General features: G+C 41.8%; 1 protein-coding gene across 1 annotated transcript in view; it reads right to left on the bottom strand.

Annotated features, from left to right (window-relative positions):
• Positions 1-477: 477 nt before the first annotated feature.
• The window catches only part of LOC149273326 (ATP-dependent chromatin remodeler CHD6-like), a 35,794-nt gene continuing 14,125 nt past the window's right edge, over positions 478-22,146 (bottom strand). The window contains exons 12-36 of the mRNA XM_089506447.1: positions 21,748-21,924; positions 21,272-21,415; positions 19,650-19,905; positions 19,189-19,399; positions 18,711-18,906; positions 17,745-17,909; positions 16,953-17,132; positions 16,222-16,332; positions 15,665-15,867; positions 15,322-15,521; positions 14,541-14,700; positions 13,690-13,779; positions 13,397-13,500; positions 13,065-13,191; positions 12,913-12,967; positions 11,484-11,541; positions 10,689-10,902; positions 10,281-10,489; positions 7,895-9,355; positions 5,580-5,731; positions 5,005-5,211; positions 3,937-4,377; positions 3,569-3,739; positions 2,575-2,694; positions 478-1,368 (exon numbers count right to left, since the gene is read on the bottom strand). Of these exons, the coding sequence (XP_089362573.1) occupies positions 478-1,368; positions 2,575-2,694; positions 3,569-3,739; positions 3,937-4,377; positions 5,005-5,211; positions 5,580-5,731; positions 7,895-9,355; positions 10,281-10,489; positions 10,689-10,902; positions 11,484-11,541; positions 12,913-12,967; positions 13,065-13,191; positions 13,397-13,500; positions 13,690-13,779; positions 14,541-14,700; positions 15,322-15,521; positions 15,665-15,867; positions 16,222-16,332; positions 16,953-17,132; positions 17,745-17,909; positions 18,711-18,906; positions 19,189-19,399; positions 19,650-19,905; positions 21,272-21,415; positions 21,748-21,924 (6,303 nt within the window). The remainder of the gene's footprint in view (positions 1,369-2,574; positions 2,695-3,568; positions 3,740-3,936; positions 4,378-5,004; positions 5,212-5,579; positions 5,732-7,894; positions 9,356-10,280; positions 10,490-10,688; positions 10,903-11,483; positions 11,542-12,912; positions 12,968-13,064; positions 13,192-13,396; positions 13,501-13,689; positions 13,780-14,540; positions 14,701-15,321; positions 15,522-15,664; positions 15,868-16,221; positions 16,333-16,952; positions 17,133-17,744; positions 17,910-18,710; positions 18,907-19,188; positions 19,400-19,649; positions 19,906-21,271; positions 21,416-21,747; positions 21,925-22,146) is intronic.

Genomic DNA, 22,146 nt, shown 5'->3' with positions numbered 1-22,146 from the left:
TTTCTCCATATACACTTTCTACTGTGGCCATTCCTTCACACTGCGCTCGGGAGAGCTCGGGTTCTGCCGCTTTATATAAAGCCTGTTTGGCTGTTAAGGGGTTGCTGCTTTAAGACCTTGTGCTACTCTCTGTCTTTACACCAAGTACAGAGTTGGATTCGTCTGCGGAGGAGAAAAGGTTAAAAAAAAGGACTGCAGTTGAAAGTAAGCAAAATATGGGTTGGTTTCTGCATACTTCTGTTGGAATGAAACATAATCTAATACAACTAAAAATAAAAAAAATGTCAACTGTATTTTGTCTTTCCCATACTAACTACAGATCATGGTTTTGTCTAGCTGTGTAAAGCAGCCGCAGATGCACCAGGGGGACAACACGTCAGTTTAGATATATTTTACTGACCAATGACCCAGAGACCTGGGTAAGCTAGAAATATCCATGGGGAGAGAACTCAAGTCAAGTTATTTGAAGGACAAATTCTAATTGGTTTTATCACGAGTCTCTCCTAAACCAGAATTGTCCTCATCTTTCTCGGATGCCGGCGTTTCGCTTTTATCCCTACAGTTCTGGCTACTGGGAGACGTTTGCTCTTGGTCTGTGCCTTCGGCAAAGGGCACAGTCTCTATTTCAGAGGCTTGGGAGTCCCCTTTCGCCTTCTTTCTCTTTCTTCGTTGAGGATCAAGGCCACCTGATTCTGACAGGCGGTTGGGCTGAACCCCTGGTATTGCCATTCCAATGCCGGGAGACAGAAACATAGAGGGATACAGCAGACTTGGAGACATTCCCGGGATAAGGAATGGGTTGAAAGCTACAGGGCTGCTGGTGGTCACTGCTGGTTCTGACTGCTCCTGGAAGGAGGCACCACCAGCTTTCTCTGAAGCTGCTGCGTCTTGTTGAGTGTCTTGGTCGGCATCTTTGTCCTCTGTGGCTTTCTCCGCTTGGGAGGAGCCGCTTTTTATTGTGCTTCCTAAAGATGTTGGCACAGACGATGAGATTGGAGAGTTGATGATACCACCAACACCAAACATCTGGGGCATAGTAGCCATGCCAGGGAGCATCATGGGTAACATGCTTAACGTGTTCTTCACGTCCTCATTAGCAGGTACAGTTGTAAATCCTGCAGGGAACCCGACCAGACCAGTTAATGGGATTCCCTGCATGTTTCTCATGTTCTGAAGCCCCACTATATCCATTCCAGCTATTAAACCATTCATAAAAAGTGGGCTCATGCCAGATTGAGAATCAGATCCCACACTTCCCGGTGACTTCAGCAACTCGCTGCGAGGACGCCGTCCTCTGCGTCTGGGCCCAGCATCATGAAGAACAGGTTCTGATAGAACCCTGCCAAATTTGCTTTCAGAGAGAAACCCCTAAAGAAGAAAGAAAAACAAAAAAAAAACATTACTGACGGAATTCAGTGTCGGCATATGTCACTAAGCCAGCAGCCTTGGTCAACTTGCAAGTAAATAAAATTTTAAAGAAATAATGTTTTGAAAAAAAAGCATTCACCCCCCAACCCCGGCATTTTTTGGATTTCAAGTAATAGACATACAGAAAATAGTCCAAATTGGTGAAATGAAATAAAGAGAATAACTTTTTGTTAAAAAATTCCAAAAAATTGGTGCATGCATATGTATTCACCCCCTTTGCTATGAAGCCCCTAAATAAGATTTGGTGCAGCCAATTACCATCATAACACATAATTAGTTAAATGAAGTCCACCCGTGTGCAATCCAAGCATCACATGATCTGTCACATGATCTCAGTATATATACACTTTTTTTGGAAGCCCGAGGTGCCGTGCTTTCCTGTGACGGTGCTCAGTGTGCTCCATTAAGAGCCGCGGCAGAGACCTGGAATTCTCTGGAGGGATATGCTGTCTTTCCTTCCCTCCCCGGTCAGAAGGCCTGCATGAGGGCCAGAACTTCTTGGTCCCCCATCTAATACAAGGAGGGGAACCCACTGTAACTGTAAGGAAGCGATGGGGAGCCATAAGGCGTCCACCATCTCTCCCACCGATAAAGCTGGAGTCCAGCTTCACTGCGGTGCTCAAATCCAAAATCAGTTTCCGTGTCCAGTTCATATGTGATATCAAAGTAAAAATCATACACATGTATTTACAAAAACGTGAGGTTAAAGTAAAAAGAATATCCAGTCATTTAGTCTCGGCTGGATGAAAAAGAAACTCCAGGCCCATAAGGGTCAAGCAGTAATGGAGTGCCGTGTAGCCAGCCATGGTGCTCTTCCTGCACTTATTTGCTCCTCAGAAACAATGATGCAGTGTTGTGAGTGTGCCCAGGACTTCAAGCTACCTCGGCCCTAAGGCCAGAAGACCAAGACCCCCCAGTTTGAGGGTACTACACTTGATCTTAGCCAAAAGGCCAAGAAACGATAGATACACCTGTTCTGCAGAGTCTGCAAAATCAATGAGCAAGCGGCACCATGAGGACGGAGGAGGTCAGGGACAACGTTTTTTTATCTTATTTGTTTGTTTCACAGTAAGAAATGTTTTTCATCTTCAAATTTCCATTTAACAGACAGCAAATATTTTAAACATTTCGGTCGGTTACTCTTACCCTGCGTCCCGTGTCCTTGTTCACCGTTGGCACCCTATCTTCCCCAGACAACATATTTATATCCAGTTTATTGGGGTCCTTGCAGCGCGGCCTCCTCTGTTTTGGCTTCTCTGAAAAACTCTAAAAGACAATATTGTAAGAAACAGCGCTACGATCCTCATCGATGTCGTCACACAACATACATGAATGGCAACCAAAAATCAAAGGGGAACGGACGCCTTCACAACTAACTTCATTTATCAAAAACAAACTTTTTGCTTCTCAGTCTGGGGCTGCCTAAAAGCATTCATACATCAACACTGAGCATGTTTCACTTAAATGTTCCTGCCGTGCACACACAGCGACTGTACTAGAATTTATATTATATATATATATATAATTTCCTCTACTTTCCCTTCTTACATTTCCTCTTCCAGTAACCTAGGTTTCAGCATCACTTCAGGACAGCACAGAAGTCAACAAACCTCTGCAACACAACTGGATCATGGAAATGCTCATTCTGCAGCAAAATACACATCAAGCCCAGAAGCCAGGTAGCCGCGGCACACATACTTTACACTCTACAGGTGTACCCCTTTATGTCCAATATATATATATAACCTAGTTCCTACATTTATCTGTGGAATACAACCTCTACTTGCCCAGTCCTACCATTACCTCTTCTATAACAGGGGCTGTGTGGCATTCTTACATCAACCTTGACTACGCGTTAATAACATTTTCCTGCGGGGGCCACGGCGAGTACTCTGGATTCCTCTAGTTCACAGATCTGAAATCTTTTCATCAACTGCGAAGCGCTTCCGTTCAATGTTTTTTTGTGTTTTTTTTTTAAACTTATTTACAGGGGTGACCAATAGTTTAGCGGTGAGCATAATTCTAACAATGATAAAACATTATGCTCCAATAACTTTATTTAAATACCTTCTCCTTTTTAATACAGATATGCTTCACACATTGACAGAGGGCCAAACGATCAATACGTGCGTGCACTTACACCGCCATACGTCGGTATGTCTATCGTGCAGTCTGATTGTTGTCGAAGCCACTCCAGGAGGCTCTTGTTGGGAATCACTTTCTCGGCTAGGGGTTTGGCCCCTGCGGCGGCGGACTCGGCAGACATCTCTGCGTGCGCAGCTCCTGACTGTCCAGGCTCCTCTCGCAGGCCCTGAGTAAAACACAGCATGTCGCAGCATTGTTACTGCAAAGGTTTATTAATCGAGAGACACTTTAATATCCTCATAATACCAAACTCGTTGGCAATGCTAAATAATCATGAACCAACAAAAACAATCACAAAAACTATGTTGTTTAGTTGTTTTTTTTTTTACAAATTTTTAAAGATTACAAAGATAATGCCCTCACCAGTATTCCCGCATGCATCCCTCTGTCCTTGAGGAACATCAGATCCATCCCCTCCACATTTTTTCTTCTCCCTCTCCTCCTCCTTAGGGCAGATTCTTCTCGTCGTAGGCTTCCATTGACAATCTGCCCCGTCACAGGGTGGATTAACCCAGCTTGCAGGATGCCGGACAAGTCCATTCCCAAGGAACTCTGTAACCCACTTATACCGGCCATCTTGGGAGTGCTGGTATTCACTGAATAGGCGCTGGCGCCAGCAGCCTGCTCTCTGCATAGCTCCATAGCCGTCTCCCGCCATCCATTAAGTGTAGCAGAGGTGTGACCCCGAGGAACACCGAGATGCTCCAGATTCCTGTGTTTGGCATCTGACCTAGTGCTCTCAAACTCAAACTGTCTTCTTGGTTTCCGGTCATCATTGGAAAAACTTGATGCTGCCAGTGGGTCCTGTACAATGATATTCAATGACTAATGAAGAATATGACACATTTTGCCTGTAGTGTAATCTAAAATTGTGAAGCTATCAGTTTCAATACACAAGGTGCATACCAAAATAACGAATATAGCCCCTTATATTTAGATTTATTTTTGCTAGATCACCCAGGGAAAGAGCCAAGTTTTATGAACAGCTCAAAACGCTCCAGAGGGTCGTCCCACACACATCGACAGGGACAAAGCCATTAAACGGGACAAAGCCATTAAATCCAGAAAAAAGGGAAGCCCTTTGTTAAACAAAAACCTATGTTTAACAAAGAAAAGGGTGGGAAGAAATGAGAACATGCATCTACCACATTTCGCACAAAAAGGAACTTTATTATTGAAGCCTCAATGAGAAAAGGAGGGGTTATGGTGTCTTATTTTGTGTTTTTGTTCACCAGTCATCAGTTGGGGAGACTATGGACCTGGTGAGTACTTGGTTTTTGTGTATAATTGCACAACAGTCTTACATAAATCTTGAGAGGATCCCAGAGACTCGTGACAACCTACCCTGAAAGCATCTAGCATAAATGTGTGAGCTACGCACTCCTGAAGATGACTCTGTTATGGACGTACGTCTTACAGGTGTTGTCTCACCTTTTGTGCGTGTGACCCAGGACAGCCGTTGCTGTAGGGTGGGTTTTGTGCTTCTGGGGCCGTGTAGCTGTTCCTCGTACACGTTGTACTGTTCAGGACTGAAGACGGAACCATGCACTGGGCTTCAAACTGCTGGCTGGAGGATGGCCACTTTCCCTTCAGCACTGCATGACAGATGTTGTCTATTCGGTTTATGATCACTCGATCCTACAAAAAGCGAGAAGACAGAAATAACAGCGAAAACAGAAATTACAGCCGCTTGTTTTCAGCGTTAGCCTGTATTACCAGACCTTCGTTTCTAGCAGGACTTACACCATACAGAAAACAATGAAGGTAACAATGGCGCTTTTGAGCGTTTGGCCCCTCTTTAGTTTTATACATAATATTAAACCCAAAAACATTTATGTAATCCACAGTGGCAGATTAGGTCAAAATGGGGCCCTGGGTTGGTAAACTCACAACACAACTATCCCAATATATGTAATACTATGATCTGCACAGGGAGATAACAAGCTAACGGTGTGCGCCGCTGGACTCTCTGATGCAACTTGAGAAATAAGTTTAGATTGAAGGACCTTGGGCCATTCCGAGAAGGAATAGAGGGTCTTCTCCTGAAGAAGCTGAGCGATGGTGGGAGCGCGTCCATCCTGAAAGTCGTGTGGCGCCTCTCTGGGGGCAGGCAGAGTACAGCACTTAGCCTCCTCTTCTGAATACTTATCGAGGACCTCTACAAGTCAAAAGGAAAACAGCCACATCAGCATATAAAACCGGAGGGGAGGAAATAGTCCGAAACCAAAAGATCAGGAGATAATTTTAGGAATTGAGGTATCCGTCTCAATGCACAGGGATTTCTGACAGCAAACAACACAGTTCTGCTAAAGATGTCATGGAAACTGGGTCGCTTGGGTCAAAAAAAAAGTATTTTAGTGGGCCCAAGTCAAATAATGTTATGAAGACAGGCATACTAGCTTGTGTTAATATATACGATATGATTCTGTAGAACGTTTAACAGTTTTCCGGACAATCTATCTCACCCACTCGCTGTTCTCGGTTCAGCAGGCTCAGGATCACAACTGGCTGATCTTGTGTTTCGTTTGTCGTGATTAACACAAATAGATCGCAGCTTTACCCAACTTTAATCTCTCTGCTTCACCAATATCCCAAAATCTCCAAACGCAAATGATCAGGCAGATTAAAAAAACACACAGAAATGTACTACTCCCCCTTATTAAAACTACTTTTTTTCATCTATCAGGAACTGTGAGTTGATTATTAAAGTATGCATTCTTTAATCTGTAATAATTATACATATTACCTTTGGGAGAGGTTGCAGCAGCAGAGCTGCAGTGCACCCCCCCCCATGGACCCATATTTTATGTCCTTCTTGGCTAATTCAAACAGCCAATCAGCAACAAGAAAGCTTTTTCCATTGAAGTCAATGAAAGCACTTCTTGCACATGTTCGAACCCTTGGCACTCTGGTGTGAGCCAGCGCTGGGGCTGGCTGGCAGCGAGTATAACCTGTGTGCGTTTTAGTGGGCAGGAGATGCCAAACGTTTAGAAGATGGGTGGAGGGTAAAGACACAAATGCATTGGGGGGTTTCTGCAGAATCCTTCCATGCATTTGCAAGGTGGACCAAAGTGCGTTTGATGGCTAAAGAGTTGCCTTAATCCAGAATTTTAACAAAAAGCTTTTTATGTGCACTGTTGAGAAGAAGTTGTCCTCTAACCTGCGGCATCAGGCCTCCACAATCTCCATGTCCTCCCACAGTCTTTAATGTCTTCTGCCCATCAGAGGAAAAACAGGAAAGAAGATATCCAGGGTCAAGAGAAACCCAGTATAAATAAAGCAGAGGCGGCTTAAACGCTTGCCAAGTGCAAACACTAAATGCATGGAATGCACCATCCACAACCCAACCCAAGTCACTTTGTGAATGAAATCACAGGCATGAAGCATGCAGAAGTATTACGTGATGAATGTTTCTGTTCATTCCTAGACTGCAGAAAACCTCCAGTGCAGCAACACATTAGTACACAAAAACTGCTCTGTATAAAATTACAGCAACGCTCTCAAAACATTAACTTTAGCACATTAGTGGTTATGTATTAAAAGCGATTTCAGTGCAAAAATTAGTTGATGGTTTGGAGTAAAACCAAAAAAAAAAAAGTACTTCGAGTACTTTAATATGTAGTATATGTAGCAGCTGGCCCCTGCCCTCCTCTGTGGTTTGATGATTCTTCTTACTGATTGGTAGCTTGAAACAGCCAATAAGTGACAGGAAAGTGCTGTGCAACACCTGCAGCATTCCCCAAGCTTGATTGGAGGTGTGTGTGTGTGTGTGTGTGTGTGTGTGTGTGTGTGTGTGTGTGTGTGTGTGTGTGTGTGTGTGTGTGTGTGTGTGTGTGTGTGTGTGTGTGTGTGTGTGTGTGTGTGTGTGTGTGTGTGTGTGTGTGTGTGTGTGTGTGTGTCCTGCACAGCCTCTAGAATGTGAGGGGGTACAGCAGAACCCTCCAATGCATTTGCGAATGGGACACCACGACAATGGACTCAGCATCATTCGCATCATAGTGCATATCATGGCTGGAGTGTGTCTTTAATAATATATAAATACAATTTCCAGCATGTACATTATATAGTCTTGTAATCTTGAGATTTATATATGGGTAGTTGTTTGAAGCTACTTGATGGGATGTTGTAATGTTTTGTTTTTTTTCAAAATAAATCAATAGTTGTGAACATGCATTTAAAGCTCTGTAAATTATTACTAGTAATGTACAAAGACCTGTTCTTTATCGTCATCAATTAATGTAAATAATAGGGCAATCACCATGGTACAGCACATGTAAGGAATGCTCTAATAATGCATGAGAATGGTAACCGAAGGACTCACCATTACAGCCGCACTCCTCTTCCGCATGTTCTTTCTTCACCTCACACTCTTCAGGTTTTACTTTTTCTGCCTTCTCAGAAGCACATTTGGATCCCGCAGCTACATTTTCCTCAGCGTTCTTTTCTTTTATATCTATGGCATTGCTCTTTAAAAGACCTGAAAGCATATGGCCGGTTTTGGGTCTCAGTTCTAAAGCGTCCTTTTCATCCAGCAACTGAATACATCCAGATGCCGACAAATCTTTCTCTTCATTGAAATCCTGTACTTTTAGCTCTGTGCTGTCCTCCAGTGGGGTTTCTTTAATGTCATTTAACTCTTTGTGCCATTTTACAATTGGGTCCTCTTTAATTTCCTGTAGCTCAGATCCCCATTCCTCCTTTTTATCCTCAGGTAGCTCAACGCAGTCTGGACTTCTGGAACCTTTGCCTATGGGTCCACAATCCTTGTCTTCGTGGATGTTAGGACTAAGTGAGGAATGATCCTCAAATGTTTTATCCAAAAATTCAAGATCCAAAGACAAGGACTGATCAACAGTCTGGCTAAGAGGTGTACAAAAATGATCATTGTTTAAAACATCTGAGGCCCTTTGTCCAATGCTTTCTTCATCATCTGCTGGTAATTCTAGATGGCTCTCAGTGGCATCAAATGGTTCATTTATTCGACCATCAGGTTCTCCCATTGGATCATCACATTCCTGTTCTTGGCTTCCGAGGAAACAGTCTCCAGTTGTAGTTTCTCTAGCAGGTGACATATTCTCTTCTTTGATTTTATTCAATGAATAGTCAGCTGGCTCATTCTTTACTTCCAGGCCCAAGAAGTTCTCCTGGGTTAGAGGACTCTGTTCACTGTTGGTGGCATCTATCAGCCTACTATTACAAGTTTTCTCATCATACATCATGCACATAAGAGACTCGGGCAAAGAACAGTCATCATGGCTGTTCGAGATCATTTCTCCAACCTGAGAGATGAAATTCTCACAACTGGGATCCTGAGGGCTGCTAGTTCTGCTCAGAACCGGCTCCTCTGCTGCCTCTATTTTAATCTTGTTTGCAGGTTCCATATTTGTGGACTCGCATGGCCTTTCCAAATGACATGTTGCAGACTCATACATCTTGGAGCTCATCTGGTAATGGCAGCACATACTCTCGCCACTGTGTCTCTTGTGCTGGGAGTAGTTCCGGTAGGCATCTAGGAAGGTCAGTTGGGGGTCATTCATGATATAATAATCTGTACGACTCAGACCATGCTTAGCTGTGCCTATCAGAAGGTCACGATCATGCTTGCCACACTCCCACCACACAGGGAGGTAAAGACTGGGCCGACACAGTTTCAGACGGTCGTGGAGTTGCGGATGCCTTAAAACCTGCTCTCTGACTTTCCTTAGAAGTTCAATACGATATAAAGTCCTTGCTGCTCTTTCTTCTGTTATGGGGTCCAAATAAAGGGAGGGGTCAGCTGAGCCTAAAAAGACACAAACGTTTAATAACAGAAATATTTGAACAAAAAACATTTAATAAACATACACCTGATGGGGTGTGAAACATTCCACAGTTGTATCACATCTTATCAGCATCATAACACAAATATATGAGTGATCTTTAACTTTGTGATCACAGGACATAAGTAACATTGCTACATAAACTTGTCTTTTATCAGGCCTGACAAACAGTGGAGTATTTATGAGGACTGCTGCCCTAGGCCTGTCCCAGCGCCCTTAGCATCTCCCGCTAGCAGGAACATCTTTTCCTCACTCGGTGCTAAGAAAGGTGGTCCCAGCTATACCCAGACCACCTCCATAGTGTAAATGGGATGTTAACAAGGAAGAACTCGGATTTGTGACACTGATTGCCCAAAAGAGCGACCTACTCATAGTAATGCAGCACATAGGCTCCCTTGGATCAACCGCTGTAGACTAGGTGGCTGATAGAGGTTGGTCGCCGCCATAATTTGGTATTGTTGCAGGATGCTTATAGTCTCAGCAGAACCTTTAAATTCTAACATTACAGAAAACTAATCGCATGCAATGCAAATGAATTTAAGATAAAAACTCTATACTGTGGATCCCATCCACAATACCATCTGCTGTAATGTATAACATTCAATACAATCACAGAATCGATAACTAAGAAACGTGACTTATTCCCCTCCCTTGTGTCATTGTTTTTGTCCAACTATCCCTGGACTTGTAGTTTTGACATATAATGAACCTTATGTATTGGATTGTCTTAGTCTGTCAGTTCTAGTCTTGTTATTCCCCTTGTAAGATTGTAAGTAGCCCTAGATAAATCTAATATAATAGCAATAATAACAAACCCTACACGTCTTACAATGTCAGGCAACATACTGCATTACAATGATACTAAAACCACCGAGAGTCATTCCTCACCATCATCTTTTCTGAGTGGTAGACGGCAAACGTTCCTGCACATGGCCACAAAGCTGTGGAAGTATTTCTCCAAGCTTTCATCCGTCTTCTTATCCAGTCGAGATAAACCTCGGAACTGAGTCCAGTCAAAGCACTTCTTTTCCGGGTCATATATGACTCCAAAGGATGAGACGGTCCTGTAAAAATCTGCCTGCTCTCTCCTGGTCCATCTACAAGATAAGAACATATTGGACAGAACGTGACCAACGTCACTCATTAAAATGACCCCCTAATGAAAATATTAAAATTAAAATATATGTAAAATTAATGTTTCTTACACAATAAAGCAGGATCAATAAAATACACAATAGGTAGGATTAAAAAGGTCACACACACCTTCAAACAATACAGTGCTTTGTATATACATACCTTTTCTGCATCTCTTTTACCATGGGGTCCATCTCCCCTCTCCTGGCCATCTCTTCCTGCAGCCAGTAGCTGTGGTTGGCGGCCGGCAAAGGCTCTGGTCTCGCTAGTTCTTTGCGGTTGCATCGCTGGTACACGGTGATCAGCCTGCGTAGTCTTGCTGTGAGGGTAGATGCTACAGGCCAACACAATTTGTCTGACTCCGGGCTATCCTGGGCTTCAAACACCATGCAAAACATTAGCAGCAGAAATGAGGATTTCCAGGGAACAACATACAAAACACTGCTAATAATAATTAACCGACGCTCGACTGGCGGGGCCAAAGGTTACCTCAGAGCATTTCAACAAAAAGCCAATGGTTACATCTGATGTACTTGATGATCAAATATGTTTATCTGGATGAATCTGTCACTGGTGATAGCTGTAGATGTTGTGAAACAACGTTCTGTGACATGGTGGTCACTACGATATGAAGGTGGGAATGTCCCGCTAAATTAACATTTAAAGTTCTAAACACAGATGCTTATGAAAAACAGGAACTGGTTTGAGGAGCACCCTTGCACTGCCTGACCACAACCCTCAGAGCCTTTATCTCTTTTCAGAAGATCTGACACTGGTTCAGGGTAGGACCTTCACACCTGTTCCAGGCACCAAGAGGCCTAGTTATGGTTCTTCTTTTATGTTAGGCAAAAAAGAAGAACCACAACTAGGCCTCTTGGCGTCTGGAACAGGTTTGATGTTGGAGGCCAGACAATGTTGGAGGCCAGACGATGAAACCTCCACACTGTATATTCTCACCTGCACTGTTCTCGTCATCCGGCTGTCCATTCTGGTCCGAGCTTGGAGGAGCCTTTTCCTGACAAAATAAGACATCAAAATAAACTCAGAATGGTAATTTCAGGTGCACGAATTTAGCATTGAAGCTCCTATAACAGTAGAACAGTTTTACGTATTTATGCCCCCAAGGACATAAGTAGAGACTGAGGGTGAGCTTCAGAGCAAACAGATCCGCACATTACCATAAACGCCACCCGCATGCTTGGTGAGATTGCACCATCGGCCAAGGTGGGAATGCCAAAGGAAGCAGAAAACGGTTTTTTTAACTCTGTGATCATGTTTGTGAATCCTGTATATATCATAAAGTAGGATTTTTTTTTTACCTTTTATGTAGATGGACCATGGCATTTTGCCACTAATGATTAACCCCTGAATTAGTTTAATCTGATTGCAGATTTTTTCCCTCAGTAGATTTTATTATTTATGCAGTGATGGGATTTGCATTTTATTTTTGATGTCCCATAAGACTTAGCATAGACGCATTAGTACTTGCAAATGGATGAACATTATGTAAAACATTGTTTTTCCTTTCTTTTCATCACACTGTCCTGTTCCTCTTTTAAAAAGGAACAATGTAATGTCCCTGCAACAGTACTAAAAATGTATATTAACCTACCCTGGGAGTATTTTAATATGTATTCTTCCAGAACAAAAAAAAAAAGAAGATAGAAAATAAACACTTACTGACACAGAACGTGCCGCCATGCTGCAAACTCTTCTTTATTCCTTTGTGATTCAAAATTTCTTGCCATTGATTAACTGCTTAAGCAGCCAATCAGTGCCAGAAATGTACTCCCATCGAAAGTAATGGGAAGACTTTACACATGCGCACCGGGGTCTACACCTCCTACGCGTAGCATTCGGCAGCTGACTGGAGGGGAGCATATTACATGCAAGGAGATGCATTCATGCACCAAACATATACATTAAAGTGCATATGATCACATATGAGTATCCCCTTTAGTGTCAGGTGCATATTGTGTATTAGAGAAAAAACAACTGTAACCATTTGCATGTCATAACCCTTAACATATTAACAATGACTTGCTAGTGGATCGGGCCCACGTGAAACAAATATGTCAAAGAATAAAGGCTCTGGTGTAACAAAAGCCTCGTGCATCACACCTAGTCGCTGCATAGTCTTTTCGTAACCTGTATACAAGCAACTTTGGATCTGATCTGTTTCTTAGTAAATAAACTCTCTGTGTTACAGGTCAATCATAGACTTTTGACATTTGTCTCAGACACCCCTGAGCAATCATGTAGGGCGAGTCTGTAACAATTTATGTTTGTAACAGTAATTTAATGTCAAGGTTCAGAACAGTCATTCCTCTAACAAGCCAGTGATGCTTCTAACGGCTGTTTATCTGAACGAAGAGTCTCCACTGACCTCGAGTTGTGCGTCCGTCTTCTCTTCGTTATTTTCATCCTTTTCAGCACTGTTGCTTAAGGGAAAAAAAGTTTCAGATCTAAGTATCCAGGCTTCAATGTTATGCCATTTACCTTAACCCTTAAAAGAACGCTACTTTTCTTCCCACTTACCGTTCGACTAGATCTGGAGCTTGTTCATTGACGCCATCAGCAGACAGAGAGCTCCTATCTGGCATTCCAACCTTCTCCAGGAAGCAGAGCGCTGGATCTGCCCTTATGGCGCAGTATCGTTCATAGCCTAGAAAGGGCAGTGAACAGAGGTAACCTCAGATTTGCAGGTACGTATCAATCCACAGGCTGTTTATTATGACCACTGACAATCCCTAATTTTAAATAAACTACTACAGAAAAAAAAATATATTTCTTTCAATAAATTAAGTATATTTCCCACAGACTTATTCTGTTCATCACTGTCGGACAGACCTCATATGGATGATAAATACCATGTTTATAAACACCAACTAGAAGGGATTTATCTGCTTCTGCGTCCCACCAGTCCACAGGTATCTCCACATAATCGATGTCGGGTAGCAGGATCTCCAGCTCTCTGTAACAAAGAAGGAACACCGAGAGGATCACCCCTCCATCCCAATTCTTACTGTGCTCTGGCTAACAAAGACGATTTACCCAGAGCTAATTTAGATTCCTTTAATGCAATGCTCAACAGTGTATATATATGGAGGTTCAAAACTTATTATGGACAAATGAAGGATCATTTCGAAGAGGAGGTTCTTACCGAGCATTTACACCTTCCAAAGCCTTGCTTGCAGCTTCACCTAAAACCTCGGCTTTGAGGTAATACAGCATCCTTACTCGAAGAAGGACCCTAAACGAGAAGACAGAGCCAATTTTATTCATATTCACGTGTCCAGCGTAAAGGTGAATAACCTTCATGGGGAGTCAAGTGGGATTTCCTTCGGACTCCATGAAAGTAAAAACCAAAGCAATATTATTGCCAAAAAATAGGAAAATAATAAGATATGGGTATTCTAGTTAACTGACCAGCAAAATCACACGGATTAAATCATAAAGTAAGGAGGGGTAAGAAAAGGATCACATTATTCCTATATTGATCAAAGATAGATACTCTTGCTGCTCCTCATTTCATGATCAGTGGGAGGTAGACAGAGAGTGATCCACAATCATGGGACCTGGCTAAGCTCCTGTTGGCTCTTAGAAGTCTGTCTCGGTTGCGAGACGGACCTCTGGACCGGACCCAAAAGCTTGATGGCACACGGACATAGCTAGCAATGTTCAAAATAGGAACTAAGTGGCTATAAACCTCTATGCATTTTATAACTCAATGTGGTGCACTGTGGCTGTGCATCCACATTGTTCTGAACGTCACAGATTACATCCCTCTGAGATATTTGAGGGACTTCAGCACAGCTGAACATCTCATCTTGATATCACTATACATCACAAAGGTCCAACACCAACATATTTCTCCTGCAAAAATGTGTGGCCATTCATAGCGCATTGTGATATCAAGGAGCTAAGGTTTTCCACTTTTATACAAACTCTTACGTTAGTGAATATACCCCCCAAGGTTCCAAAGGCATTGTCTGGTACCATTCAGATGCTTACTTGTTACAGTGCTGCTTGAGATGTTTCTTGTAGCTGTCATCATGCAGAATGATCTCAGGGTTGCAGCTTGCAAGCCAGTCTGCGTTCTTAAGCTCTGGCAAAAGCATCTGATTCTTCAACTTTTTTCCTTTCCTTCCTCGTGGAACAGGGGCAGATAAACCTTAAACAAGCAACATACAGTTATCATCCTAAATGAGACTTAGGCTTCTAAGGAAATAGGGCAAGGAAGGACAAAATCCACAGATATCTACAAAATGTAAAAAAAAAAAAAGGTTTTCTAATCTATACAAATACGTATCGAGACCATACCAGCCTCTCTCCAACGTAGCGTTCATTAATACAACTGTACAACGAACAAGAGGTCACGCAGACTGCAAGAAAGGCGTTTTTACTTAAGGCGGTGAAAAGTATTCTGTACAGATGTAGAATTCACACCTCACAGGGGTTGTTCTATCAATAGATGCCTTTACATATTGGCTGAATTATTTTTTTTTAGCAAATAAGAATAAAGTTTATGGCTTGTTGATACAGTGAGAAATCAGTTTGTCATTTTGGAGACAGAAAGGAATATTTCCCTGTTTTGAGGCACAACCGGAAACAGCTTCAGATGATTTGGGTTTTTTTGCCATGCTCTAGATCAACAGCAAGGTTGAATTTCGTAGACTTGTCTCTTTTTCACCTAAATTACTATGTCACTGGGCACAAAGTAACACACAGTAAGTTTGCTGAACATAGGGGTACATTAAATAAATACTCCAGCAGCAAAGCTCTGATACAATACCTGAATGATTCTGGAGAGCCTGATTCTGTCCATCCTTGGTCGGTGTAATAAGGTCCCAAATGAAACTCTTGATCTTTTCATCTCCCTTGTAGTGTTTGACACAGTAAACCAAAAGCGCCCTACAGATCATCTCCATGTCCTTCTCATTCAAGTGCCATTTAAATCGGCCAAGAGTTAGAATGTCCTTCCAGCGTCCCCAGCTACGGTCACAAACAAAGCTAAATGTATATTGTTCATGTGACTCAAAATTATATATATTTCTTAAGATCATTTTGGGAGAAAAGCAATTACTATTTAATAATAGTAAAAAAAGAAACTTGCACTATCCCAAATATTTACCCACCCAAATATGAGAAGGTTTTTCTCCACTCTGAAGCACTCAGCCCTGAGGTAGCGCCGTGTTTTGTCATTTAGCCTTCGGGATCTTGTTGGTCGTTCTTCTGTGTCGCTCTCCAGCTCTGAGAACTCCATCAGTTCATCATCCTCAAAGGAGTTGTAGTGTTTAGTCTGTTTCCGGACACGAGGACGATCGATGACCAGACTTTCCTGCGTAGGGAAGCAGTTAACAGTTTCCATGCCCCAGCCATTTCAGAGTTCCCAGCTGCTGCAATTATTTACCCCATCCAATATCTACCTTAAGTCCTCCTAGTGATCAAGTGTGGAAGCTAGAAGATCTGCGACTCCATCAGGAAAGAGAGATTTCCTCTTAGTCCCCACCGATGGAGGCACAGATCCCCTGGGTCCACTGGTCAGCCATTAAATACAATGGCTGGTGTGCAGAAGGTACCCAAGTCTTTTATGCAGCATCTGCACTCAGTGCAACTTAAGGGGAAGAAAGCAAAATTGAAAAGTGGAGAAGATAATAGAAACTCAATCTTACCACAGGGAGATACCACTTACTTTCTCGTTCTTAGCATCTGTGTCAAGCTCAGCAATCTTTGCCCATTTTTGCCAAAAGTTAGGGTCATCCAGAGAAATATCTGTTCTGTTCCCAGATGATACAAAGCTAGCCTGGAAGATAAAGTGAAATAAAATGTTAGTATCTGATAGATCCGGTTAAATGAATAATTCATAGATCAAAATAATGTAACAAGGCGTAGGTGACCACCGTGACCTCTCATTGTTAGTCAGGAAATGTTGACAAAGAAAATTAGGTAACGCTTGTAGCTGGTAATCACCCATATAAAGATACCAGCTTTTATTTTGTATGTGTGCAATAGCCGTTAAAGTTTCACCTCCCAGAGCATGTGAGTTTAGTTTACACTCAATGCCCTACATCCAGAAGGATATTGACATTTTGGAGAAAGTTCAGGGGGCTGCCAAAATGATGAATAGTTTGCAGGATAATTGTCAGGAACGACTATAGGAACTCAATATGTATAGCTTGGAGGAAAGAAGAGAGCAGATGTGATAGAAAAAAATGATACTCAAAGGCATTTAACAGGTGTGATGTTTATTTAGGAGGAGATATGTTAGAACAAGAGGTTATAGACTTAAGGTAGAGGGTTCAGAGGTTTAGAAGATTTAATTCACATAGAGAATGGTAGTGGTAAAAGCAGTTAGGGGCTAAAAACTAGCAGAGTAGATGCTCCAAATATTGACCTATCCTCTCCAGCCAAGGATTTAAATACCTTGGCAAACGTGGAGCCTTTCCCTTCACTTTGTATAGTGATGGTTTGTGTTCTACGCTGGAGGATCTGATCAATGTCTTCCTCGCAGAATTTGGAACCTTCATCTTCTTCGTCCATTAACGCTCCGTACGCTCCTTTCCTGAGCAGGTCTTCTACCTCAATTTTGGATAGTGGTTGCACCTAAAAAAATTAAAATAAAAGTAAAAATAAAAACACAAAGAAAGGACATATCAGTACCAGAGGGTATTGCAAACTGTCAGTGGAGGACAGATGGTTGCATCACAGTGAACTTCAGCAAAAATGGCAGCGCTTCGGGTCACATCCTCCAATCGGAGAGATGTCGTCAATGAAAGCTCCACCAAATTTGCTGAAGTTTACAGGAGGTAATCTTCGGTGAGATGCGGACAAAGAAAGAAGAAGGAATAAGAAGGTGAAGAAGATGCTAGAAAAGAGCTGAGAGGCATGGACGAGGTCGACGGAGAAAGTAGGGAGACATTTAGAGTGTAAGAGTGAATGAGAGAAGGCGTGAAGGAGCCCACAAATTTCGAATGAAAATTTGGTGCTTTTGCTTCGTTTTCAGACATTTGGGCGAATCGCCAAAATATAAAAACGTCGTTAAATTTGCAATTCGGACGAATCGGGTTGAATCCAAATCAGAAAGTCCAATGTATATTTTCTTCTGTAAAAACGCAGGATGTACTCTCTTTAAAATAAGATTACACACTAAATTACATTAAATTACTTGTCACAGTTCATAATCATACTGAAAAATAACGGCATCCTAAGGCTTACCCCATTAGTGTTTCCCTTTCTGTTAATGTCTTGCAGGACTGCCTTGTCGAGTCCCAGCTTTAAGCTTGCTTTGTCAAACATCTCCCGTTCGTAAGAGTTCCTGGTTATGAGACGATATACTTTGACTGCTTTGCTCTGCCCAATACGATGGCAGCGAGCTTGTGCCTAAAATAAACCACATTGACCAAAATGTAATAAATTTAATAAAAATCTTTTTTCACAAACGTCTATAAGGTTGGTGGTATATAATGGAGTGAGCGCTGATATGGAGAAGAGGACAGTAAAGAAAAAAAAATCATTTTTAATATAAAATACACAATCAGATGTATAATGTTGAACAATTTTTATTGTTATAACGCAACATCAGGATGGTAGATGTGAAGAGCTGACCCATTTCGCCAAATACGGCTTCTTTAGAAGTAAATAGATAAAAGTGTCGCACACTACTGGCACGATGTATATTATGAAAATATTGATATATTATATTTTGCTCCACTACTATATGGAGCATACTAGGGGTCGTATATCACTCTGTATGAATAACACTTGATTATATCTAATTAAGCAGAGTTGACAATGCTTATCGTACCTGCATTATGCGCACCGATATTTTATGCCTTACGAGACCGCTCTTACGATAATTATATCTTTATTATTTCATTATTTTAAGTAACAAAGCAACGTTCATAACATCCATCGTACCTGTGATACGTTTGCAATGATTTCACACCTTATTAGCTTCTCCCAGCGTCTTTGTTCAAATCATCCAGCTTTATATTGTTAATTAGCATCTTTTTCTTTCCCTTTTTTATTCAGGACAGTAGCGTGCACTATTTTAGCGACACTATTTTATCTATCAACCTCTGAAGAAGCCACATTTAGCGAAATGGGTCAGGTCTTTACATCTACCATATAAAAGGTGAGAAGATGGTGACTTGATACTGGTAGCGCACGATATTTCCTTACCTGTAAGTCGTTCTGGGGGTTCCAGTCAGAATCAAAGATTATACAGGTATCGGCAGCCGTCAAGTTAATCCCAAGACCTCCCGCTCGAGTGCAGAGAAGGAACACAAAGCGATCGGAATCCGGTTTACAGAATCTGTCTATGGCTGCCTGCCGGAGATTGCCCCTAACTCTGCCATCTATTCGCTCATAAGTGTATCTGCAACAACCAAAACACCGAACAATATCAGCTAACCTTACTACTTGATACATGGTGTGACTATGGAGCACCAGCCTTCCACCATATCGGAGGACAACGTAAAATTAGGCTACACCAAACAATACAATGCCAGGTCAGTACTCAACGTAAGGAAAGAAAAAGGTGAGTAGAAATGGTGTTTGTGAGAGGCTTCTGTGGTAGTCCACAGTTATACCAAGTTAAAATGTGTGTCTTTCTTAAACACTCCATCATTTTATACAGGTAACCACATGTGGGACTCACCTTCTCTGAATGAGATAGTCCTCCAGGATATCTAAGCAGCGCACCATTTGAGAAAAAATGAGAACTTTATGTCCACCAATAATGAGTTTAGGCAAAAGCTTATCGATTAACACAAGCTTCCCCGCTGCCTGTATCATTGCCTGGAGCTGGAAATCAAACGCATCAGGGCTGTGTGTCTTGCGAAAGTCTTCGAGGATCTTCTCTTCAGCACCTGACAACAAAATGTCAATATATTTACACTTTTTTTATTATAACACCAAGTCAGTCTATTGTGGATCACCAGCATCTCAAAAATCCCAACAATGGTATATGCCAAGAGAGCACAGGGGTTACATTAAACTCCCGATTACATTAGTATCCTAATATGTGGTTCTTGTTCTAAATGTAACAACGTCGTGCACATAAAACACACCATTTATTTTGTTTTGTTAAGCCATTGTCACATCGGCAGACCTGCTCACCATTAATGAGATAGGGGTGGTTGCAGCATTTGCGCAATTCCATCATAGTGTTGATAAGATTGGGCATGTTGTGCTGGTTGGCTCCCTTAGCCAGGAATGTAAAGTTCTTCTCCAGAATGGCCCGGTAATATTTCTTCTGGATATTGGTCAACTCAACCTCGATGATTGTTTCCTGCTTCGGTGCCAAGTTCTTTTCCACATCATCTTTCAATCGCCGGAGCATCATGGGCTTCAATATAGACTGCAGTTTCTTCACCTGAAGTATGAAGCAATAGCACAACTCAAAAAACATCCCGTGCTACTCTGCAATACAGCCAATATCCAACATGGATGGAGCACACAAACTAATTTAGACGCTTGAAAAGGATACTTTATATTTTCATTTATATATATCCATAACTATGCACCACCACTCAATATTACATTTAATTATATTTGCTGTAAAGTTTTAGAAGTAAAATAAAAAAGGCATGGTTATCAGATCCTCCTTCTTTAACCACAAACAGTGGTGAACAGAACATAAGCTCGGAGGGATACATTAACGTGGGGTCATCCAGTCCATGTTCTTTGCGATAAAATCGTAGTAACAAATCAACGTATCGATACACGTAGCTCTAGAGAGCTGGACTGCTAGCGAAGAGAAAAAGCCCACCTAAAATCTTTCTGCGGTGAACTATGTGCATGATTCAGAGTAGAGGAAGGTAATAAAACACACCGGTCTTGTATGTAGAAAAACCTAACATGCTTTTTGGGATCATTGTGGACCCCAATTCCATTGTTTTACCTCATTACAGCATCCAATGCCTTATGGTATCCAACCAAGCGTTTCCCCATTCCCAGTACATAGGTCAGTAGGTTCTTTTTAATACCAATCTGGTACACCCTTTCTGAATCAAATTTTAGCCATTAATTCTTTAGGATAGTTTTACGAACATCAGAAACTTTCTCAAATCCCTTTACTAAATAAATGCAATCCCTCTGCATTTAGACATTACTGGGACACATTTTGCAAACCAACACACATGCTATTTATACAACTGCGTACATTTAAACATAAAACAACTTTGCCCATCCTGGCAGCAAATCTCTCCCATTATCCCAGCTGTAACGAGAAATTACTTGGGCAAAACATTTTACTGTAATTGCAAAATCTCAATTTAATTGGACTGCATTTTCATAATAATTTTACTCTGATTGTATTTTTAGGATCAAGTTTTTAATTGCTGGAAACAACCAGCATATGTGCTATTCCAGTTCATAATACATTACAGCACAATAAACATTAGTCTCTGGTAAATATATCTCCAGTGATCACGAGCACAAGATGTTTTTGGGGGTTTCTCCCCGCACAAGCCATGGTTCTTACTTTGCTCAGGTCTACAAGACTGACACTGACCGAGCTAGAACAATGTTTGTTGTTAATGCAGTACACAAACAAACAAAAGTGTTATCACCAAAGCAGTATGTAGAAAGGTTTGTAGCTGTGACGCTCAGGTGTTCCAGCAGTAAAGAGAGCATAGGGCTTTGGAAGGCCCTAATTATAAACAAAGAACAGTTATGGAAATCACTAGGAGCGATTGAAGGGTTCATCGTGAATTAGCGGTACATTTAAAATGATTTACCTGTTCTTCAGTCTTCAGATCTCCAAACTCCTCCAGGAAAGTGCTTTCCGAGGGGAACTGGACCGGTTCCAGAAAGTTTAACAGACTGTACAACTCCTCCACAGAGTTCTGCAGCGGAGTCCCCGTAAGAAGGACCTTGTGCTCCTGAAGATAAACACCCCAACACATGTTAATCATTTTGAATCATGTGCAAACGTTCCTTCCAAACATGAGGCAGCTTTGTCTTGTGTATATTATAATACCAGAAAAAGAGGGAACAGGCGCCCAGAGAAAATGAAATCCTACAAATCTATGCTCGGAGGTAACAGTATTTACGATAATACCCTACCACTGACTCCGGTAGAAATTAAGTACCAATAAAAAAACAATACGTTCTGTCTGCTATTGTGTCTGCTATTGAAAAGCTACATTTTTTAAAATGAGTTATTGACACAAGCACAGCCACGGCAGAAATCGTTTGCTCAGGGGTTCCTCACCAAGGCCATTAGTTTTAGACCCTCAAGAAGTTTGCAATTCCTGTTCTTGAGCCTGTGTGCTTCATCGATAATGACACAGCTCCAACGGATCTTCTTCAGCTCTGGACAGTCTGCTAAGATCATCTCAAATGTGGTGATCACCACGTGGAACTTGAAGATTCCTGGGACAGGTACACCCTTTGTGGAGACAAAAATCACACACATTTCCACTTCACCCCACAACAAACATGGCATTTTAGCTATAAATCAGTGGCACTCTGTGAACCAACCCCAGCCTTCAAAACAGGAAAACTGATTTTACTTTATCTTTTATGATATTTTTTTTATGTAGATAGTAAAACTAAAAAAGTTATGCAATGGCTACAAAAGCCCCCGTACACTGGCTACTCTTACTGCTCA

The sequence above is a fragment of the Sceloporus occidentalis genome, unplaced genomic scaffold, assembly GCF_023333645.1.
Source record: "Sceloporus occidentalis isolate IW3139 unplaced genomic scaffold, rSceOcc1.0.p SCAF_385, whole genome shotgun sequence".
Lineage (NCBI taxonomy): Eukaryota > Metazoa > Chordata > Lepidosauria > Squamata > Phrynosomatidae > Sceloporus > Sceloporus occidentalis.
This window is presented reverse-complemented; position numbering and strand designations above follow the sequence as displayed.